This window comes from Thalia democratica, chromosome 1 (genome assembly GCF_965202585.1).
Source record: "Thalia democratica chromosome 1, ktThaDemo2.hap1.1, whole genome shotgun sequence".
NCBI lineage: Eukaryota > Metazoa > Chordata > Thaliacea > Salpida > Salpidae > Thalia > Thalia democratica.
The window spans coordinates 54,661,138-54,680,899 of record NC_139165.1 but is presented as its reverse complement, the minus strand read 5'-3'; the positions used below and the strand labels follow the sequence as shown (position 1 = coordinate 54,680,899).

Sequence of the window (19,762 nt, the reverse complement as noted above, 5' to 3'; positions counted from 1 at the left end):
CAAAAATGTGTACTTTTAAAAACCTAGATAAAAATTTGAAAAAATGAGTGACAACCCTGGTAAGCAAAATGTTAAGTAAAAACTCTTGAAAATTCCATAATAAATCTTTTTGTTATGAGTAAACATTCTTAAGGCAATAGGGGGAGGGGGGTTAGCCATGTTTTTTACTAGTTGATCTTATTTTATAGAGTTTTTATTAAGCTTCAAGTTGCTTTTTACCGTTTAAAAAACTCAAATTAGCTTTTGGGATATGACTGGTCAAAATTGGGCCAAATAATAGGATCCCTATGGGAAGGTAAAACTAAAACAGCAAAAACAGACTAATTTATTAAAAATATATTGTTCAAAACACAACAAAACACATTCTTCAATAAAATTTACTTCAGAAAAGGAAAATAATGATGAATTGGATTTTCTTGACGTTTTAGTTAAACGACACAAGAACTGATTTTTGACATCCGTTTTTAGAAAGAAAACTTTTACTGGTAACTACTTAAACTTTCATTCATTCTGTAGTATGAAGAGAAAAACAAATTTAATAAGAACACTTTGCCATCAAGCACATAAGATCTGTTCAAGAGAATTATTTGATGACGAAATAAAACAGATAAAATTGATAAATAAAAATGGTTATCCACAAGAACTTGTTAATAAAATTATAAATTTACATGTTAACAGTTTGAACAAAATAAAGCCAGCAGGGCCGGAGAAATGCTTGATTCCTTTAGTATTGCCTTATGTCAATAAGAACTCAGGAGTTTTAGAAAGAGAGATTTGTAAATTAGTAAGTAGGACGTATCATTCGGCCAAGCCGATTGTTATTTTTATATCGAAACCAATGTTCAGACCTGGAGGAAAAGATCCAATAGCAGAATTTAAACAAAGTATGGTAGTTTACCAGTTTAACTGCTTCTGTGAAGCTAGTTATGTCGGGATGACCTCAAGACAATTTGGCAAAAGAATAAAAGAACTTATTCCAAAATGTATTGATGAATTTAGTAAGAGTAATAAGAAAACTAAATCTATTAGAGTAATAAATGCTTCAAAAAGATCTGCTATTTCTGAAAACTTAGTAAATAACCTTGATTGTGCTAATTATAATTTAAAAAGATTTAAAATTGTTAAATTTTTTTTTCATATATTGGATTTAATTAAACTTGAGGCTATTTTTATTTTGTTAAGAAAACCTAAGTTGTGTAAACATAAAGATTTTGGTTATACTGTTTTGTTGTTTTCTTAAATTGTTTTATAAGTTGTTGCTCTGTTTTGTTATTTTTTAATTGCATTGTAATTAGAAGTACTTATGTATTGTTAATTACTCTTTGCTTTATTATTATTAATTACGTTGATTGCATTTCCACTATATAAGTTAGATTTGAAATTTTATTTTTATTGCTTAGTATACAACTGACGAAATAAGCATGAAATATATTTTGTTCTGAAAAATTGGGTCTTATTTATATTGCTTGAAGAATTTATTTAATGTCAAATAATGTTTAATTATATACAGTTTTTAACCTTAAACTTAGCTTTAATAAACCCAAAAACGCAGACTTTCAAAAACCTGGAAGAACCAATGGCAACCCTGTGTCTATACTAGTTTTAATATATTTATAAAAACTACCAAGAAAAATGATTAAAATAAATTTAGATAAAAAATATGCCTTTAAAATTTAAGCATTCTAGAAGGTGAGATTTACTTGAAATTAAAATTAATTTATATACCTTTTCTTCAACACTTGATTTAAAAAAAATTAAATGGGAACCCTGTTTATATACAAAAATGGCCACACAATAAAAAAAAAACAGGTTTATTTGTTTATTTTTTTAGCAAAACTCTGGATATCTTTCCTAAATATTGGACTAGTTTTTACTGTTTAAAATTTTTTCTTCATAAGTTTGTGTTTTCTTAAGTTTTTTTTCAATTACTTTTGTGTATTCATGCAGTATTTTTTGTTAAGAGGATAGCTTTTTTCCTGAAAAGTGGCTACCCTGTTAGAATTTAAAGTCTCTATTAAAAAAATCAAATATTTTTACAATGAAATATCTGATACAGTGTCCTCACTAAATAGATTTCCTTAGCTAATTTCTTTAAAAAATACACTAGATATCCCAGAAATTTACTTTAATTATATTTTTGGACCAATTTTTGATTACATACAATATTGTTAATGATAAAATTTGTTTATTATTTACTTTTAAATATATACTAATGTTAAGCTTAAGAATTCCAAAGCAAAACAGTTAGAGTTATTAACTTGAATAAAAGAGATGGATTGCAAGGCGGTTTTTTTAGGATTACATATAGTACTAAGTTTCTTAATAAGCTCAAAGTTATTAACTGAAAAATTCAAAAAGAATTTCAAAGAATAAACATAAAAAACGAAGGCAAGTAGGGGCTGAATCTGGTCATTTAGTAAATATGTCTTGCCTGTGATGCACTTTAAGCTTGGAAATATCTTGTGAAAATCAACTAAATTGTAGTTTTTATTAACATATATTTTAGATTGTGCCCTAAAACTAATTTTTCGTGTATAGTAGTGCTTATTAAATGATGATTTTATTGCAATTTTACTGTTTAAGGATTATTATTGTTATACCACTTTACAATGTTTCTTGACCTGCTAGGACTTTTTTTTATTAGTCCCGTCTGCAAAAGATATTTTTCAGTACATCTTGCCCATAAAAAAAAATTCCTCTGTGGTATGGCTTTAATATTCTGTTTTATTAATTTTAAAACTATTGTGTAAGTTTGTTTTTACTTAAGTAAAAAAGTGAAAGTTGGAAAAATAATCAGGGTACTCAAGATAACTCAGGCTAGTGTAAACTTTTTTTTAACTCAGACTAACTTAGTCTAGTTTTGGTATATTTTTATATATCTTAGACTATTTTGCACAACTTTATATATTTTTTCAAAACAAACATGTTTCCAAAGTCCATTTAATTTTTTTTTTTCTGACTTCCGTCTGTCTGGTATTATTTTGGTATTTTTATTATTTAAACTTGATAATTAGTTTTTTATATTTTTTGCTTATATGTATATTTTACATATTCTTATAAAGACTCAGGCTAGCTTGCTGTAATCATGCTAGTTTTTGCTCACTCTGTCTGGCTTTTATCTTTAATGATTGGCCATCCTTCAATTTTAAATATCATTTGATTTTATCAAACTTATATTATATATATTTTTCAAATTCAATAATTTTCAGCATGCTTTGATTACTTGATTAGTTTAACTTGAATTAAGTAAAATTTTTTATATGTTTATGATTATTATTTGAAGGCATCAGTGTATTATTTACATAAAAGTTTTAAAAATTAGTTTCTGTTAACAATATAAACATACTTATACCACAGATGTTCTTGTGCTAAAACTTTATTTCAACTAACGGCGTTTCACTGCTCTCAAATAAATTTAAGAACAGATCTACGGAGTCTCAAAAAGCTCTAAGAATTCAATATAATTTATCTTATGAACATACTTATATTAATTTTAATGCTTTGTACTTTACAAGTAATTTGTTTAAACTTTTAAAATGCAAAAAATGTTTTTACAGTCTTTTTTATTAAAAAGATAAATGTCAGGAGGTAAATTTCGCATTGTAAATTACTATAAGTCACTTGAGCCAGCTGGTTGGAATGATAATGCTGTCATTCGAATTTACAATGAGTGTGTGAACATGATGAATGAGAGCAAAGCAACTGATGAAAATCAGATTGCTAAGAGCAACTGGAAGAAGGAACCTGAAATGGACCCAGACAAGATGCAAGAAATTTGGATGCCAATGACTAAAGAAAAGGTTAAACCTAAAAAAGCAAAAAAAAGTTAGTTAAGTATAAAAGTATATTTTTGTTTGGTTAAATTTCAAACAAACATATATTGAATAGTAAAATTCTGTTTAAAGTTAATATTTAAAAAATGTTAAATTGAATATTAATAAAAATTAAAACCACATTTTAATTTAATAAAATTTCATCTTAACCTTAAGTTCATAAAGAGTATTATTATGAACAATGAGCAGAGGTTGGTAGGCATTTGGTGGTTCTGGACCAAGTTTTGAAAATGAACTAAAATTAAAAAGAAAAAAAAAGGATTACCACACACTCTGGATAAGGCTGGCTAGTCTTAAATTTTTGAATAAAACTCAGGGTTGTTTGATTTTTTTCTAAAGCTCAAGCTAGTTGTGTATTGCATGTATTTATTATTATATAGCATTAAGTTATATATATGTTGTATGTGATATTTATCCGAATTCTCAGGCTAGCATTTTTAACTTTAAACATTTTTCTATTAAAAATAGTTTTGTTCAGTACTTATGTTATTTATTTGGAATAGATAACTTTTTATTTTTTAAAAGTACTAGGGGATGGGGGTAAAGTTTTTTTTTTGAAATTATTCTTATTTACATAATTACTTATGCTACCAGTTTCATTTTGATGCTTGAAAAAATTGAAGTAGCTTTTAAAGCATAAGCAATCAAAGTTAGAGGGTTTAATAAGTTTTCTATGGAAGGCGCTAACTAAAAAGACAAATTTAGATTATTTTACTAAAAGTATATCCTCCCATCAGTTTCTGAGCAGTTTGATGAGTTGTACTATCTCAGAGTAATCATAAATAAGATTAAGCTTCTAGGAAACAAATGTGTAGCTAATTTAGAGAGATTGATTAATGCTGATAACCAAAAAATGTTAAAGATAGATAATAAAATTCAGAGTCAAAGTAATTGCGCTATTTGCTGCAAATATAATTTAAAATAGGGCAATTGCTGTTTGGACAATATCATTTACAAGAGACAGTTAATTATGACCTTGGGAAGAAATTCTTCATTGGCTTTTGCTCAACTCAGTTCAGATTTGGATGTGCTAATCATAAAATATCTTTTAAAGGTGTTGTATATAAAAATATAACTGAGCTTTCAAAGTATATTTGTGACCTAAAGCACAAGAACATTGATTTTATAATGACTTGGGAGGTGATAAAAAGAGTGCAGCATAAGGCTGATGGTAATAACCCTGTTTGTAGGTTGTGCTAAAAAGGATCAACGGCCGTGTGTATGCGTTGAAAAAATAGGGTTGCTTTAAAAAGAGGAGTCAATTCATATTGTCTTGTCGACATATGAAAAAGCTCCTCTTAAAATGCAATAAATTAGAAAATGACTATGAAATAAAAGTATTTCATAGTCGCTTAATAGTAGTTTTGTGAGTTTTAGTTGTTTGTTTAGATAGAAGATTAAATTTTACATTGATTAAATTTTGTACTGTACAATATTTAATAATTACGTCATTGTGTTTTTTTGTATAATTGTTTAGCAAGGTGCTAATCATTTCAAACCTACAGCTGATGATTAAAAAGAATTTTGTTATTTTTATGAAACAGATGTTTTAGTTTTTTCTAAATAAATTTTCTTAATGAATTATATATACAGAGTTGCCAAAAAACCTTGAAGCCTGGAAAAACCTAGAATTTTAAACAAAAATCACTAAAAAACTTGGAACCTAAAAAAAACAGTTTTGAGTTAGTTGAGTAGTAAAATTCGATTTGGCTCAAAAAATCTATCATATAGATAATAAAACAAGGTATCATCAAATTTTTTTTATTAAAAACTCATTTAAAGTAGCTTTACAGTATCTTTTCAATGTTTTTATACTATTTAACACAGTTTCTTCCCTTAAACTCAACTTTAAACTAAAAATAGACCCAAAAATGTGTAATTTGAAAACCTGGAGAAAACTTGCCAAAAACATTTAGCAACCCTGTATATACATAAAATTATATAATAAACAGCTCTATAAACTGTTGTCGAGCACTATTGACCAAAACTTTAGTAAAAGCTATTAAGGGCATGGGGGGGGGGGTAAACACCCTTTTTTGGTTTTTTACCTTATTTTATATACTTTTTACTAAGCTACAAGATGCTTTTTACAGATTTTAAAAATTCAAAATAATTTTTGAGATATAGCCTGTCAAAGTCAATAGGAACCTTATGGGAGGCGCAAACTAAAACGGCAAATAACTAGAAATCACTAATAATTCATCTCCTCCTACGTTTTTTGAGATAACTACCTCAAATTTTCAGGAAATGTTCCTTGCAATATTTAGAAAATTCTGTCGAAACAGAATTTAAAATACATAATAAATAAAAATTTTATAACAAAAAAACTAAAAAAAAACTGTTTTTTTTTGTTTATTTTTTATTTAAAATTTTTTTCTTTTAATTTTTCAAAAATTTAAAAAATATATCAAGGAACATTTCCTGAAAATTTGAGGTAGTTATCTCAAAAAACGTAGGAGAAGATAGATTTTTAGTAAAATAGTCTATTTTTGCCGTTTTAGTTTGTGCCTCCCATAAGGAACCTGTTGTTGCCTCCGACTTTGACTGGCTATATCTCAAAAATTATTTTGAATTATCAAAATCTGTAAAAAGCATCTTGTAGCTTAGTAAAAACTATATAAAATAAGATAAAAAACCAAAAAAGGGTGTTTACCCCCCCCCCCTATATAAATTTATAAGATGTAACGTTAAAAGGCGTTAAATCCTGGAGATCCTACAGATCTAAGCTCAAAAAAAGCTCTAAGAATAGTCTATTCTTAGAGCTTTTTTGAGACTCCGTAGATCTGTTCTTAAATTTATTTGAGAGCAGTAAAACGCCGTTAGTCAGAATAAAGTTCTGACACAAAAACATCTGTGATATATATAAATTTGTATATAGTACTTGTGTTTATAAATGTTATTATACATATAATTTTAAGTCATTATTTATTTATTTGTACCTAAAGATCTGCTCAGCAGTAAAACTTAGTTGAATCGGATAAACTTATCCGTTCACCATTATTGTTGTTATTTTTGCTCACCAATTTCTGTTTGAACACTTTAAGTATTGATCAGTTGGAGACTCAGTCTAACATAAATAATACTAGTTATATGAATGAATATTAAAAAATGATAGTTTCAAAAAGCGAAAAACTGGTAAGTTTTAGCTACTGATTTTTACTTTTTAAATAACATTTGGCTCTAAAAATATAAATTGAAGAGCACAAAACTGTTTTACTCATAAATGTATTAGTATTAGAATTTTACAATATACTAAAAAAATTAAGTAGTAAACTTCAAAATAGCGTTGATTTCATAACATTGCTAAATTTTTAATAACTAACAGAATATTTTTGTATACAAGAAACGAATTATGAAAGTTTATTATTTCATAAATCAAAATATTATAAAATATGTTAAAATAAAAATAGATAATAATTAATATAGATAAAAAAATATATGTTTATTAATTGTGTATCTGTTTTTCCCATAGTTAAGTTGTCAATCAATTTATATTGAAAAATATTTATTTAAACACTGACAAGGTCTTTGACCGATACTTAGTTTATTAGATAAATTCTTGAAGGAATAAACTCATAGTTTAGTAGTTATAAAAAAATAATGACTGACTGAGTGATTATAAGTAACATTTTTTTTTCCAAGCTAGATACTTTGAAATGACTAAAATAAGTTAAAAGAAAATTTATGTTAAAAATTTTGTATATTTTACTTCCACTTAACTTTCTTATATTGTACTTAATATTGTTTTTGAACTTTTTTATTTATTTTACTTTAAAATATTTCAAATTATAGTTAATTACTTATTTTATTAGAAGCAAAAATTAATTTTTATAATTACAGAGTTGCCACTTTACCTAGAAACCTGGAAAAATTTAGAATTTGAAAATTTAGGCAAAAAATACACTGGAATTTCGAACAAAAAACCTGAAATTTTTTAAGTTTGAGTTTTTGTTAGTTTTTATAAAATAGATAAAATTAAAATACTTATAGTTTTTATATATATAATTCTGTAGTTTTAGCTAACTTTGTTGTTATAGAAACAATAATGGTATAACATTAACTTTTTGTTAATCACGTTAGTGGGTGGAAGTCATTAGGAAAGAAATAAAAACATTGCTATGTACTTGTAACAAAAATATTACAAATTTTTTTACAGAAAAATATGAAGTGAACACAAAACTCTTCATTTTTTTTTCAAAAAAGTATTGTACCTAAACAATGCACATTTTGTATGTTGTCATTCTTCTATTTTAGCACAAGATGAATTTAATATACTCCAGACAAATTATTTTTTTTTCTTAAAACTAAAAAAAATAGTTTTATAAAGCTTAAAAAGTATTATTTAGATTAGTTACAATCTATGTATATTTTAATGAAATATCAGTTTCACTTGCTGTTTTATTTAGTTAAATATGATTACTGTAAAATAATTCAACTGAAGCAAAATATTAAAGTTAAAAAAAAAAAAAATTCTAAATAATTATTCCAACTTTAAAAATATCAAACAATCATTTAATAAAATAGTTTAACAAGAATAATAAAAGATAACACATTCAAACTCAGAAGAAATTTAAGTAGACTTTTAGCTATTTGTATTAAACCAACATACCAGCTTTTGAACTTGAAAGAATTTAGTACAGGTTCCAACATAATAAAATAAATTGCAGTACCAACGGTAACTCTTAAATAATTAATATTTTTTGAACAAAAGTTTTTTAACTAAATAATAACTTACTACTAAAAATTATCAAAAAGTATGTGCTTTCAAAAACCTGGAAGAAATTTAGAAAACCTGGAAAAAAATTTGAAAAAACGAGTGGCAACCCTGTAATTATAAATTTAATAATTTTCGCAGTTCTAAAAGAATAATATTTTTCATATAAGAACACACTTTTAGAAAATAATCGGTCTAAACAGTTAAGTTTAAGTATGTTATTAATATATTATAATATTAGTTTCATGTCGAACTTTATATTAAAAAACAAGTTTTATGTTCATAAATAACAATTAAAAAAAAAATCAGAGGTGAAAAAGCATGTCTGGGTAGCAGGAGAAAAGTGTATGGCTGATTATGATGGAGATGGAAAATATTTGAAGGCAGAAATAAAACATCGTGATGACAAAAATAAAATGGTGAAAATTAAATTTGATAATGTTGGGAAACAAATGTACGACTATCACATGGAAGATGTTCATCCAAGACACTTTTGGATGAATGATTCAAATGGTTAAAATTTGATATGGTGTAAATGTATAACAAATTCAAATGTATTGATTGAAAGTTGATTAGCGTCACTAAATGTTGTAGTAGTTTATAAGATATTATTTAAATGATCTTATTTGACTTCTAAAGCTGTTTCTAGTTAAAAAAAAAGTTTAATCTTAATCTATTGGTTGAATAAATTTTTGTAATTTATATTTGCTAAACTGATCACAAAAAACTACATGTGCAATTAAAAAAACAGATTGAACAAAGAAAAATTCAGCAAGTGTTGCAATACAGTATTGTTGTCTTTTTTTTAATAAATTATCTTTTTAGGGCAAACAAATGAAGGTATTGAATGGCGACTTGGTGATCCTTGTTACGCATTATATTACCAGGACGGAGATATGTACGCTGCAGTCATTCAAGAAGTTTCGTTGGACAAGTCTGAGTGTGTTGTTTATTATGAAGACTACGAAGAGGAAGGCAACCACGTGGTAAAAGTTAAACACCTTTATCCAACTCACCTGTGGCCAAACGAGCAGCAGTTGGAGAAGATGCGCAGTTCCATTCCAAACAAGATAGTTTTTCAGCCAAAAGAGGATCTTCAGAGCCTGGCTACGAACCCTAAAACTATCCGAAAACGGCAGAGATTGGTCGAAGAAGAGGCTGAAATGCAAAAAATAGAGAAAAACGGAGGTATGTTTGCTACAGATATACCAATAAGACGTATTGGATCACCTGATGATAAGTACAGATCATCCAGTCATGATAGGAGAGGATCCTTTTCAGAAAAGCGAAACTTATATGACAAAAGACACTTTACTCCTGAACGAAGAGATTCACTGAGTTTTAATCGTCGTAGATCTCCGAGCTCTGAAAAAAGATCGCGCAGAAGATCACCAAGTTCTGATTCTCCTTATTCAGACAAGCATGACCGTAAAAAAGATTTTAGAAGCACAGTATCACGATATGACGAAAATGATGTTGTGTACGTAAGCAAGACTAGAGGTAGATCTCCAGAATTGAATAGTGTAAAAAAAGAAAAGCAGACCCGTAGAAGTAAAAGCTTGTCACCAGATAGAGTTAGCCGACACAAACGAAATCACACTGAAGCACAAATGAAAGAAGAAAATATTCCATCGACCAAGCAGGAAGAATCGATTCGACCTGACAAAATATTTGGAGTTGAGCTGCCTACAGATTTCGCACCGCTTCCACCCTTTCAAGAACTTAACATTGACTGCGTGGAAAAGATGGATAAGGAGGCTCTGGTTAACATGCTGGTCAGTTGGTACCAAGCAGGGTTCCACACAGGATTTTACCGCGCACTCTTTCTTGAGGAGTAAATAGGAAATTTATTTAAACTATATCAAAAACTTTAAATAATTTAGATAGCTTTTACAAAAAGTCTAAAAAGATATTTACTTAATTTCATTTAGATTATGTTTGGTATTTTTTCAAAACTTTTTATTTAATTGTTTAATTTCTACTGATTTTAAGTTAGAACATTTACAGAAAAAATAAGTTTAGCATGCTTACTAGTTTAGATTTATTTTGTTAAAAGTTAGAGAAAGGTAAACTCTACTATTTATTTTTTTCAAGTAAACTTTGCAATTTAATTGTTATACTTCTGCATAATAAAAGAATATTTTGACTATAAAGTATGTTACTTATTTTTAATAAAGTTCTGTCTTAGAAATAAGAAAAAAAAGTTAATTGTTTAAGAAAAGTAATAAAGTGATAATTGGGTTGAAACATAAAATAGCTCTGTACTCAAGGAAGTTTTAATGCAACAGTAATATTATGATAGACAGTTATTAAACTGTTTGTACTAAATAATGTATTTTGAAATAAAAAAATAAAACAATAAGTTGGTTGCAACTTAACAATTTTTTTATGTTGACTAAACTTGGTTGATACACAATTATATGTTTAAAATAAACGTTTTTTGTAAATTAAATGGTTAAGGTTATATTATAAACAGAATTACTAACTGTTGCTAAAACTTAGTTCTAAATAGTAACAAGTTCTTAAGTGTAGTCTAATTATATAAATATTAACGAAAAAGCTTTACACATTAAACCAACCCATTCAAACTCGCTCTTCATCAAAGATGTATTAAGTTATTACGATTATTACACGTTCTATATTTAGTTAGTTAGCAAATTCGATGAAAAAATAACGTTTTTAGTAATATATTGATAATAAAAATACATGAACCACAAAAGTTGAGGCTGAACGCCTTTATATCATGTATATAATAAGTTTTGATCTAGATCATCAGACCATATACTTTCAGTAGACTGAATTAGAATTGATTAGTTCAAGTATGATGCAGATAACAGTATATCAAGCTCCATACTTGTTTAAATAGTGGATGGCAATAGCGTTTCAAGAAAACGAAAACTAGACTTTACCCACAAACAGCCGCTTTAGTGCTTATGTACTTTATAAGGCTTGTTTAGATTTCAACAGAGGTTTCTTGCGACAATAACTGCCTGGTGAGTCCTAAAAAGGGTGACAACCGGTCGTGAATTGTTTCGAATGTTGTTGGTCGTGTGGTGAAGTTCGGTATTTATCACTAATGGCAGAAAACATCTCAACTTTGTTGATGGTGGCCGAAATATATACTGGTTAATGTATTACAGTGCTTCCTCATTTGTCCGGTTCCTCGCTTATCCGGCCAGATTTAGTCCAGAAGTAGATTTATTTAATTCAGCTAAAATCAATACATTACTATATTAATACGTCTAAATTGATTTCAATAACTAAGCAAGCAATTTAAATTCGATGTTTTAATTAATTTTTATGCGCATAAGAATTCAAACATTAGTATAATAAACTGAGGGCTACTCCAAACATCAAGTTTTTAATTGCAATATAACACAATTTTATATAAGAATGTTGCCTGGACTTAGCATTAGTATTTAACCGGCAGGCTAAAACAAAAGAATAGAAACTACACCATTTTATATCGTGTGTTTTTCCCAAGAAAAAATAAACTAATGTTAAACCAAACCTCTATTATTTCTTTTTTAAGATTTCTGCTACTAGTTAAACTGTTTACGATGTCACTTGTTTTTGCTAAATTTATTTTAAACTTTACAACGTTTCGTATTGTTTATTTTTGTCTGTTTTAATTATTTGGTTCGTCAAAGTAAATTAACAGATAATTAAGAGAACATTTTTATATACATTGTACAATATTAATGAGGTAGATTTAAAATAAAGAGCGATATTTGGTTTTTATCCGGATTTATTTATCAAAAAAGAATGCCCAACACGGCTGGATAAGCGAGGAAGCACTGTATTTAATAATCAAAAATAAAGTTCACAAAAATTCTAAAATATATTGTTAAGTTACTAACAATAAACAAAAAATACAGATAAAAATCTCTAGCTTACTAAGGTAATAAACTGTGGAAAACAAAGTATAATAATTTACAATACAAGTACCTTCTTGAAAGGTCTAAAACAACTCGGTTGACATTTTAATAAAAAAATAACTTAATACATTTTAATTTGGTGCACACGGTACATATTTTATTTAGTATTTGTCCTGGACAAGACATTAAAAAGTATCCAAGTGGTGTACGACTTAATTACCGAAAGATTTTTTCGTGCACCAGGTTCTAGGACCAAATATTTTGAGCGATTTTTTTGTTCAATAAACAACAACGATAGTAGCTTTATATCAATAGATAGTCCTAAGTGTGCATAAAAGCAACGATAAAGTTTAAATTATAGCAATTATCATTGAACTTTCGAAGTTTTATACACTAAAAGTGAAAACTAAAACAATAATGCATTTCTTTTAAGTAAGTAAACTAAGTAAGACTAAAAAAAAAGTTAAACATTTAAATGTTATATTGGTTGTACTACTATACAAAACATAAAGTCAAAATTAAATTGGGTATATTTTTTGACTATTATCTTATAAATAAATCAATGTAATAGAAATATAGTATTTTTTTATGTTTTTTCACATTGCTTATCTCCTATACGCTTCAGTTTATAAAAGTAAGTTTGCAGTTAAAAATATTATAATGCTCGAATTAGAAATTTATTTTCACTTTAAAAAGCAAATAGAAAAAGATTTTAATTTTATCTATTTTTGAAAATAACAAAAGAGTTGTAAAAATAATAAGTTTTCCAATAGTTTCAGCGAAGCAAAAAATAAATGTTTTTCTAATAAAATAACTACTAGATATTAGTAATGATTAGTTATTTGTTGATCGATTATTTTTAGTTTGAGTGGTTTTAAACACTATAGTTTAAAAAAATTTTGTCTTCTGGCCAACGCCCAGACTTGACGAATATAGGACAAAGTGTCGAATTTAAAACACTTATATTTAAAAAAAATGTATTTATAATTACTTTGCTTAGAGAAAAATTGGAGAAAATTAAATAATAAATTTATATATATATTTTTGCCAACTCAGTAATAGTTACATTGTTTAATATTCGATTTTATAGTTTAACTCAAGACAACATTGTACAATCTTAACCATTTCAATTTAAGTTCAATTTTCATGTTTTGTTTAAGCCAATAAAATTATAGTACGTAATAAAAAAGCCTATAAAATAGATAACTTATAATTATTAACGAAAACATCGGCAAAAGTCTACAGAGCCAAAGCTCGACTTTCATATGCCGTGAGACAAGCTCAAATTAACATAAGGTTTGTTTATACCAATTCGATCATCAGACTACAAGCTTTCACTAGACTGAGACTGGTTTCGTCTTTATTAGTACTCATAAATCAGTCATAACCGAAAGACTTGCACTCATCAATCTATAAATGGTTTATCATGTAAGACATAAATCAACCGTTTGCTTGTATTGATCAGAGATATTATATTTATTAACATATTATTTTTTACAGAGATTATACAAAAATTTGTTACTTGTTAACATACTAAAAAACTAAATATTCAATTTTAGTTTTACTGTTACTGAAATAATTCATGAAGCTTTCTAAGTAAGTAACTCATTGCACTTAGAGCATTAGTCTGGGTAATTTTTTAGTAGTTATTTTTGTTCTTTAAACTTAATTCTCAGAGCATGCATGGCACTAAAGTTTTTAGAACTTTATTTTACTTCTTTGACAATGATCAAAAAATTTTAAAAGAAGGACAAATAGTTTTTGATCAAATATTTTTGGTAGGTCTTTACACGTACAATTTCTAACAAAAAATAAAACTAGTTGAAATGTCTTTAACTTACTAATAATAAAGCTTGGGAGTAAGACTACTTTTTTTTTATTATCGAAAAAATATATATAAAAAAAACAAACTGTAACATTTTTTAAAAAACCTTGTGATTTTTGCTCGTTAAATTCTTAGGCATAAAAAGATAAAAGATTAAAAAAAACCGAGTTCAAAATGATTGAGTTTAACATGATCAAGCTAAACAGGATAGAGTTTGATTTGGTCGAGTTTGGTTTGAGTCGATCGAGTTTAGTATGGTAGAGTTAAATAACATCAAGTTTAATGTCATTGAATTTGATATTGTCTGGTTTAATATGAACGAGTTTAAAATGATAGAGTTTAATGAGATAGAGTTTTTTATAATTAAGTTTGATATGATCAAACTTATATGATTAAGTTTAAAATGATTGAGGTTAATATGATCAAGTTTAATGATGAAGTTTAATGATTGAGTTTGATAAAACAAATTTTAAAATGATCGAGAGCAGACATGTTAAAAAGCTCTGCTTTGTTTACTCAAGCGTGAAATTACTAACTTAAAACAAACCAAAAATAAAACACTTCATTGCTAAATTACCATAGTAACTTTTAGCATTTTAACATCTCTGATCGAGAGTTAGAAATGATAGCAAACCGAGCAAAAAATAATAAAACCTACCATAAAAATAAAAGTTCAAAAAAAAAATGGAAATTTAACTATGCTCCATTGTCTTCAACTTGAACTGCGATGATCCTACCCAAATTTCGTTTAAAAACACAAAAAAAAACTAATTCAACATTTTGAACTAATACAATCAAGCTGTACAAATAATTCTCACTTAGTTAAAAGTTCTGAGGGAATTTTACAAACCAGCTCTTTTGTATCAAACTCTAATTGCTTTAATGTAGAAGTTTGTTCAGCAAGTTGGCATGCAAAAACACCACAACGGTAAAATACTTTTTTGTGAGGTTTCTTTGGGTATTCTACTTGCCATTTAAGTTTAGCAGTGATTGATAAATAGTTATTAATTAGTTGTTCTTTAAAACTATCTTACATCATGACAAACACAATGAAAGATTAAAGTTTAACCTTTATAGAAAAACGAAACTTGTCATTAAATACAATCATAAGTGGGTATTAGTATTACCTAAATGAACTAATTTCAGTTTGAAGGACTTATTGTTAAAATGGTAAATATTTATTTACAAATTCTATTAGGCGTATCTTAAAAAATAAACACAATTAAAAAATATTTCGGTCTTAAAAGACCACATTAGAAATCGATTTAAAAATAATGTCTTTCATTGCACTAAAGGTAATGAGAGTAGAAGGATGCAATAATGCATTATTTCTAAAAGGCCCTAGCTTTAAAAGTTATATCACAATTCGATAAAATTATTGCTCAAAGTAAGCAAACTACTTTAAAAAGTAGTTCCAAATTAGTTTTAAAGACAAGGAAAATTATAAGAATTCTTTTATTATTGACAAAAATGACTTGTGTTTTCAGGAGTGGTTATCTTTAATTAGGGTTAGGTCCAGACTTGGTAAAAAACAGTGTTAAAAATCTCCAGTAGTACAATTTAAAATATTATTTTACTTAATTTAAACTCTAGAGCCGGAGACTATTCAGAATTTTTAACATTGCCTTTTACTAAGCATGATCGGGTCTTAACATAATCTTTTTTTAAGGCCCCTAATAGAATTAATAATTTTGCTATCTTATCAACGATAAACTTTTCAAATGTACATGTTTACTAAAGTTGCAAAAATTATAATCATGATTAATAAAAATATGAGATTTTAGTAAAACTTTTTATAAATTTGTTATCTATAAAACCAACAAATTTACTTTCTAATCTTTTTCTATTTATTTTTTTGCTGTTTAAGTACAAAATTCTTTACATGTTTTTAAATTTCCTTGTACTTATTATTTTTTGTTAAAAACTAGTTTTTTAGTATTTTTTATGTATAATAATACTTTTTTCATTGTTTGATGTTAGTCTAGTTCTTTTTGGCAAAAATGGCTAAGTGTGTCAAACTTGGCAACTATGTCAATTTATAGTTAATACCTGTTACCTCTTTTTCGAAAATCTACATTTAAAGTTTCTTACCCTAAAGTTATTGTTAAAATTTTCAACATATATGTTTGAAGTTTTTATCCCTGATAAGAGAAATAAAGTTTACTAAATACGTCAGGGGCTTTTGTTTAAAGCTTAAGCTACCATTAGAGAAATTGAAAAGATTCGGAATTAAAGTTTGATTGATAAAAAATAAGTACCAAAAATGTGTACTGAAGCCAATGTATGGCTAGTTAATTGCAATTTATTAGCATAAAAGTAACAAATTATATTTGCTGAGAAAGCAAAAAGAGTTTTTTTTTGTTTTTTCTAAATTTAATCAATAAAACTTAACTTTTTGATTTAATTTTTAAATGTTTGGGTAAAGTGGGTTAGGGATAAGGATATAAATTAAAATAAATTAAAGTAAAGCTTTAAAAAAACTACGCTGACTCACAAAATATTCAAATAATTTGCTTTTTATTATTCATTTATTGTTAAAAAACATCAGTCTCATACTCCACCCCTTGCAACAATAAACATTATTTGCATGATTTTCAAGCTATCTCTTTAATCATTAATCCATTTCATATACAAAAGTTATTCTAGCATAGCAATAAAAACTAAAAAGCTTAAGTCATTTCAGTAATCCAATTTTCAATTAGAATAGAAACCCTTTATTTTTGACAACCTTCTCCCAAGTCTTCAATTTAATATATTCACATAAGCATAACTAAATTAAGTACAATGTTTTTTATTAAAATATTTTTTTTGTAGTGTAACTTGACCCCATAAACTTAAACCCTAAATTGTGTAAAATTAGCTATAAACTTTCAGTATTAAAAATGGAAATAATATTTAAAGAAAAGTTAAAATATGGATTGATGGATGGGGTAGGGGTCCTAAACTAGGTCTTTTAATCTTCAAAAACTCTGATTTTATCATGTAAGATACTCATTCAGTGGTTAACTCATGAACAAAAAATCAATCAATTTAATTTGACAACATTTGATGATGTGGACCACAATGAATTTACACTTGCTTGTTTTGTTCATTAACTCATTTCCTGTTTACTAGACATGTGAAGGTTATCAAAGAAATGTAGTTTTGTAATTGAAAGACATAGCCTAAACTGCTATAAGTATTTCGGTTCTGTGTTTTGGTCTAATTTAGTTTTATGCAATTTTTGGTATTTCATTTTTTGTTATTTTTATCTTTTATGGTAGAAAAACATCAGACCCACTCTTCCCTCTACAACAATAAATATTTTTGAAGGTCAAGCAAACAATTTGTCATCACCTGTAGTTCTACCTCCCCCTTTAAAATTAACATGAAACTAACCAAATTTTAATATTATCAAAAAAAATTTAAACTTTGTGTATTTAAAATAATTAAATTTTGATAAAATGCAGAAAATCTATCACAAAGATAATTTTATTTTGTATCTTTACTTTTTTAATCTTACAGGGGTGCCACTTTACCTGGAAAAACCTGGAATCTGACAATTTGGGCAAAAAAAACCTGGAATTTTAACAATTTTCATATGTTCTGTAGTAAAATTACATTTTGACTAAAAATCTATCATATAAACAAAAAAAAGTTTGCTATCATCAAATTTTTTTTAATCGAAAAACATATTTAAAGTAGCTTTACAATATCTTTTCAATGTTTTTATACTACTTAACACAGTTTCTTACCTTAAACTTAACTTTGAACTAAAAATTGACCAAAAATGTGTACTTTTAAAAACCTGTAAGAAATTTGGAAAACATGGAAAATTTTTTGGAAAAACAAGTGGCAACCCTGTTAAAAGGAACTTTTAAAAAATAGTATTACAGTATCTTTTTAATGTTGTTGTACTATTTAAGACATTTTTTGTTACCTAAAGTTTAACTTAATACTATAAATGGACCAGAAACTTGTTTAAAAAAACTGAAAAAATGGCAGAAAACCTGGAAGAAATTTACCAAAAATCTTTGGCAATCTTAAAGAGTGAAGTTAGAGTATTTCTGATTGTGTGTGTTATATGAACTGAATTTTAATACATATTTTATTAACCAGAATGTGTTGAGTTTCTCTTTTTTTGATTGTTTTGGTAGTAAAAGAGAATGTTATACATATATTAATAAAATCAATTGTTTTTATTATTAGTATTATTATCAATTTGTTAACATTACAATGTTATCTATTTATTCTTAAATTTATTATTCTTAATATATTCTTAAATATGCTTACTATCACAAAACTAAATTAGGTTTGAAGTTAATTAATGTTTTGATTACTGCTTAAAAGAATAAAAGTGTTTTTAAAACACAATAAATAATCAAAACTCAAATTTGTTGGTCAAAGGACTTGGTGTATAGAAAGACTTTTCGGTTATCAAGCTTCACACCAACTATTTACTTTATCAATTTATTCTTTAAAACAAATACAAAAAAGTATTAATCACCATTAAGAATTTTAAATTTAAAAAATAAAGTATGTATAAAGAAAAATACAAATTTAAAAAGAAACAAAATACAATATGATATTTTACTTCAATAACTTATCATGAAAAAAAAGGTAAAAGTAAACGCTTAATTTGTTTTACTAGTTTTACATTAAGTCCTTACTAACAAATATTAATATTCTTTATCCTTTCTTAGTATTGTTATGGAACTTGATGCTTTTACTTAAGTATTTGTTTGTTTAAATTTGCAGCAGCTGATTGTGAGTTCACTTTAGTTGCAATAATCCTTTGATTTAATTATTGATTTATTTTTTGTTATAGGATGGTAGATACTTGCATGGCATTTAAGCCTAGTAATTTCCTATACTTTGTGGTTTTCAGTGTTGAGATTTTAACTTAGTGAGTATTTACCAGATATTGTGTCACAAAAAACTTTTTTCAGTTTAAGTAGATTTTTTTAACTGGGTTAGTTGAGTTTGAACTTCTAAGGTGCATATATGATAACACAGTAATTAATTTACTTGCTTGACCTTTAAAAGATGTTTATAGTTGTAGAGGGAGAAGTAAATCTGATGTAATACCTCAAAAAAAATTATTGGCATAAAAAGAGTTCCTACAAACCCTATATAGAATTTGAAAATTGGTTAAAAGCAGGTGGTAGCTCTGTTATTGATTGGGAGGGGTCAAATATGCACAAAGACACTTTTGCACAAAGGGTCAATTTTGCCCAAGTGACAGTTTTAGATGAGAGTAAAAAAAAAATAATAATTAAAAAATTACTGACTAAGTGTCAGGGGTAACAGTGATAGTAAAAAAATAATAAAAAAGTTTTAAGTAAAAAAAAACTGACCAAGGCTTAAGGGTAACTGTAATAGTAAAAAAAATAAGAAAAATAAAGTTAAGGACCAAGGGTGTGTAAGGGTTAGGGGTAACACTGATAGTAAAAAAAAAACTATTATCATTCTAGTATGAGAAAAATAGTTACCAACCAAGGGTTACGGGTAATAGTGATTTAAAATAAAAGTT

General features: G+C 26.5%; 1 protein-coding gene across 1 annotated transcript; it reads left to right on the top strand.

Moving 5' to 3' along the window:
- The first annotated feature begins 3,564 nt into the window (after window positions 1-3,564).
- LOC145833431 (uncharacterized) lies at window positions 3,565-10,608 on the top strand. The gene is made up of 3 exons (XM_082940611.1): window positions 3,565-3,825; window positions 8,857-9,060; window positions 9,373-10,608. Exons 1-3 carry the CDS (start codon window positions 3,579-3,581, stop codon window positions 10,383-10,385), a joined length of 1,464 nt encoding a protein of 487 aa, XP_082796737.1. The 5' UTR covers window positions 3,565-3,578; the 3' UTR covers window positions 10,386-10,608.
- Window positions 10,609-19,762: the final 9,154 nt, after the last annotated feature.

Coding starts and splice junctions, on each gene's coding strand:
- LOC145833431 (XM_082940611.1), top strand. CDS start 3,579: ATGTCAGGAGGTAAATTTCGCATTGTAAATTACTATAAGTCACTTGAG. Junction 3,826..8,856: donor ACCTAAAAAAGCAAAAAAAA/GTTAGTTAAGTA, acceptor AAAAAAAATCAG/AGGTGAAAAAGCATGTCTGG. Junction 9,061..9,372: donor TTGGATGAATGATTCAAATG/GTTAAAATTTGA, acceptor TTATCTTTTTAG/GGCAAACAAATGAAGGTATT.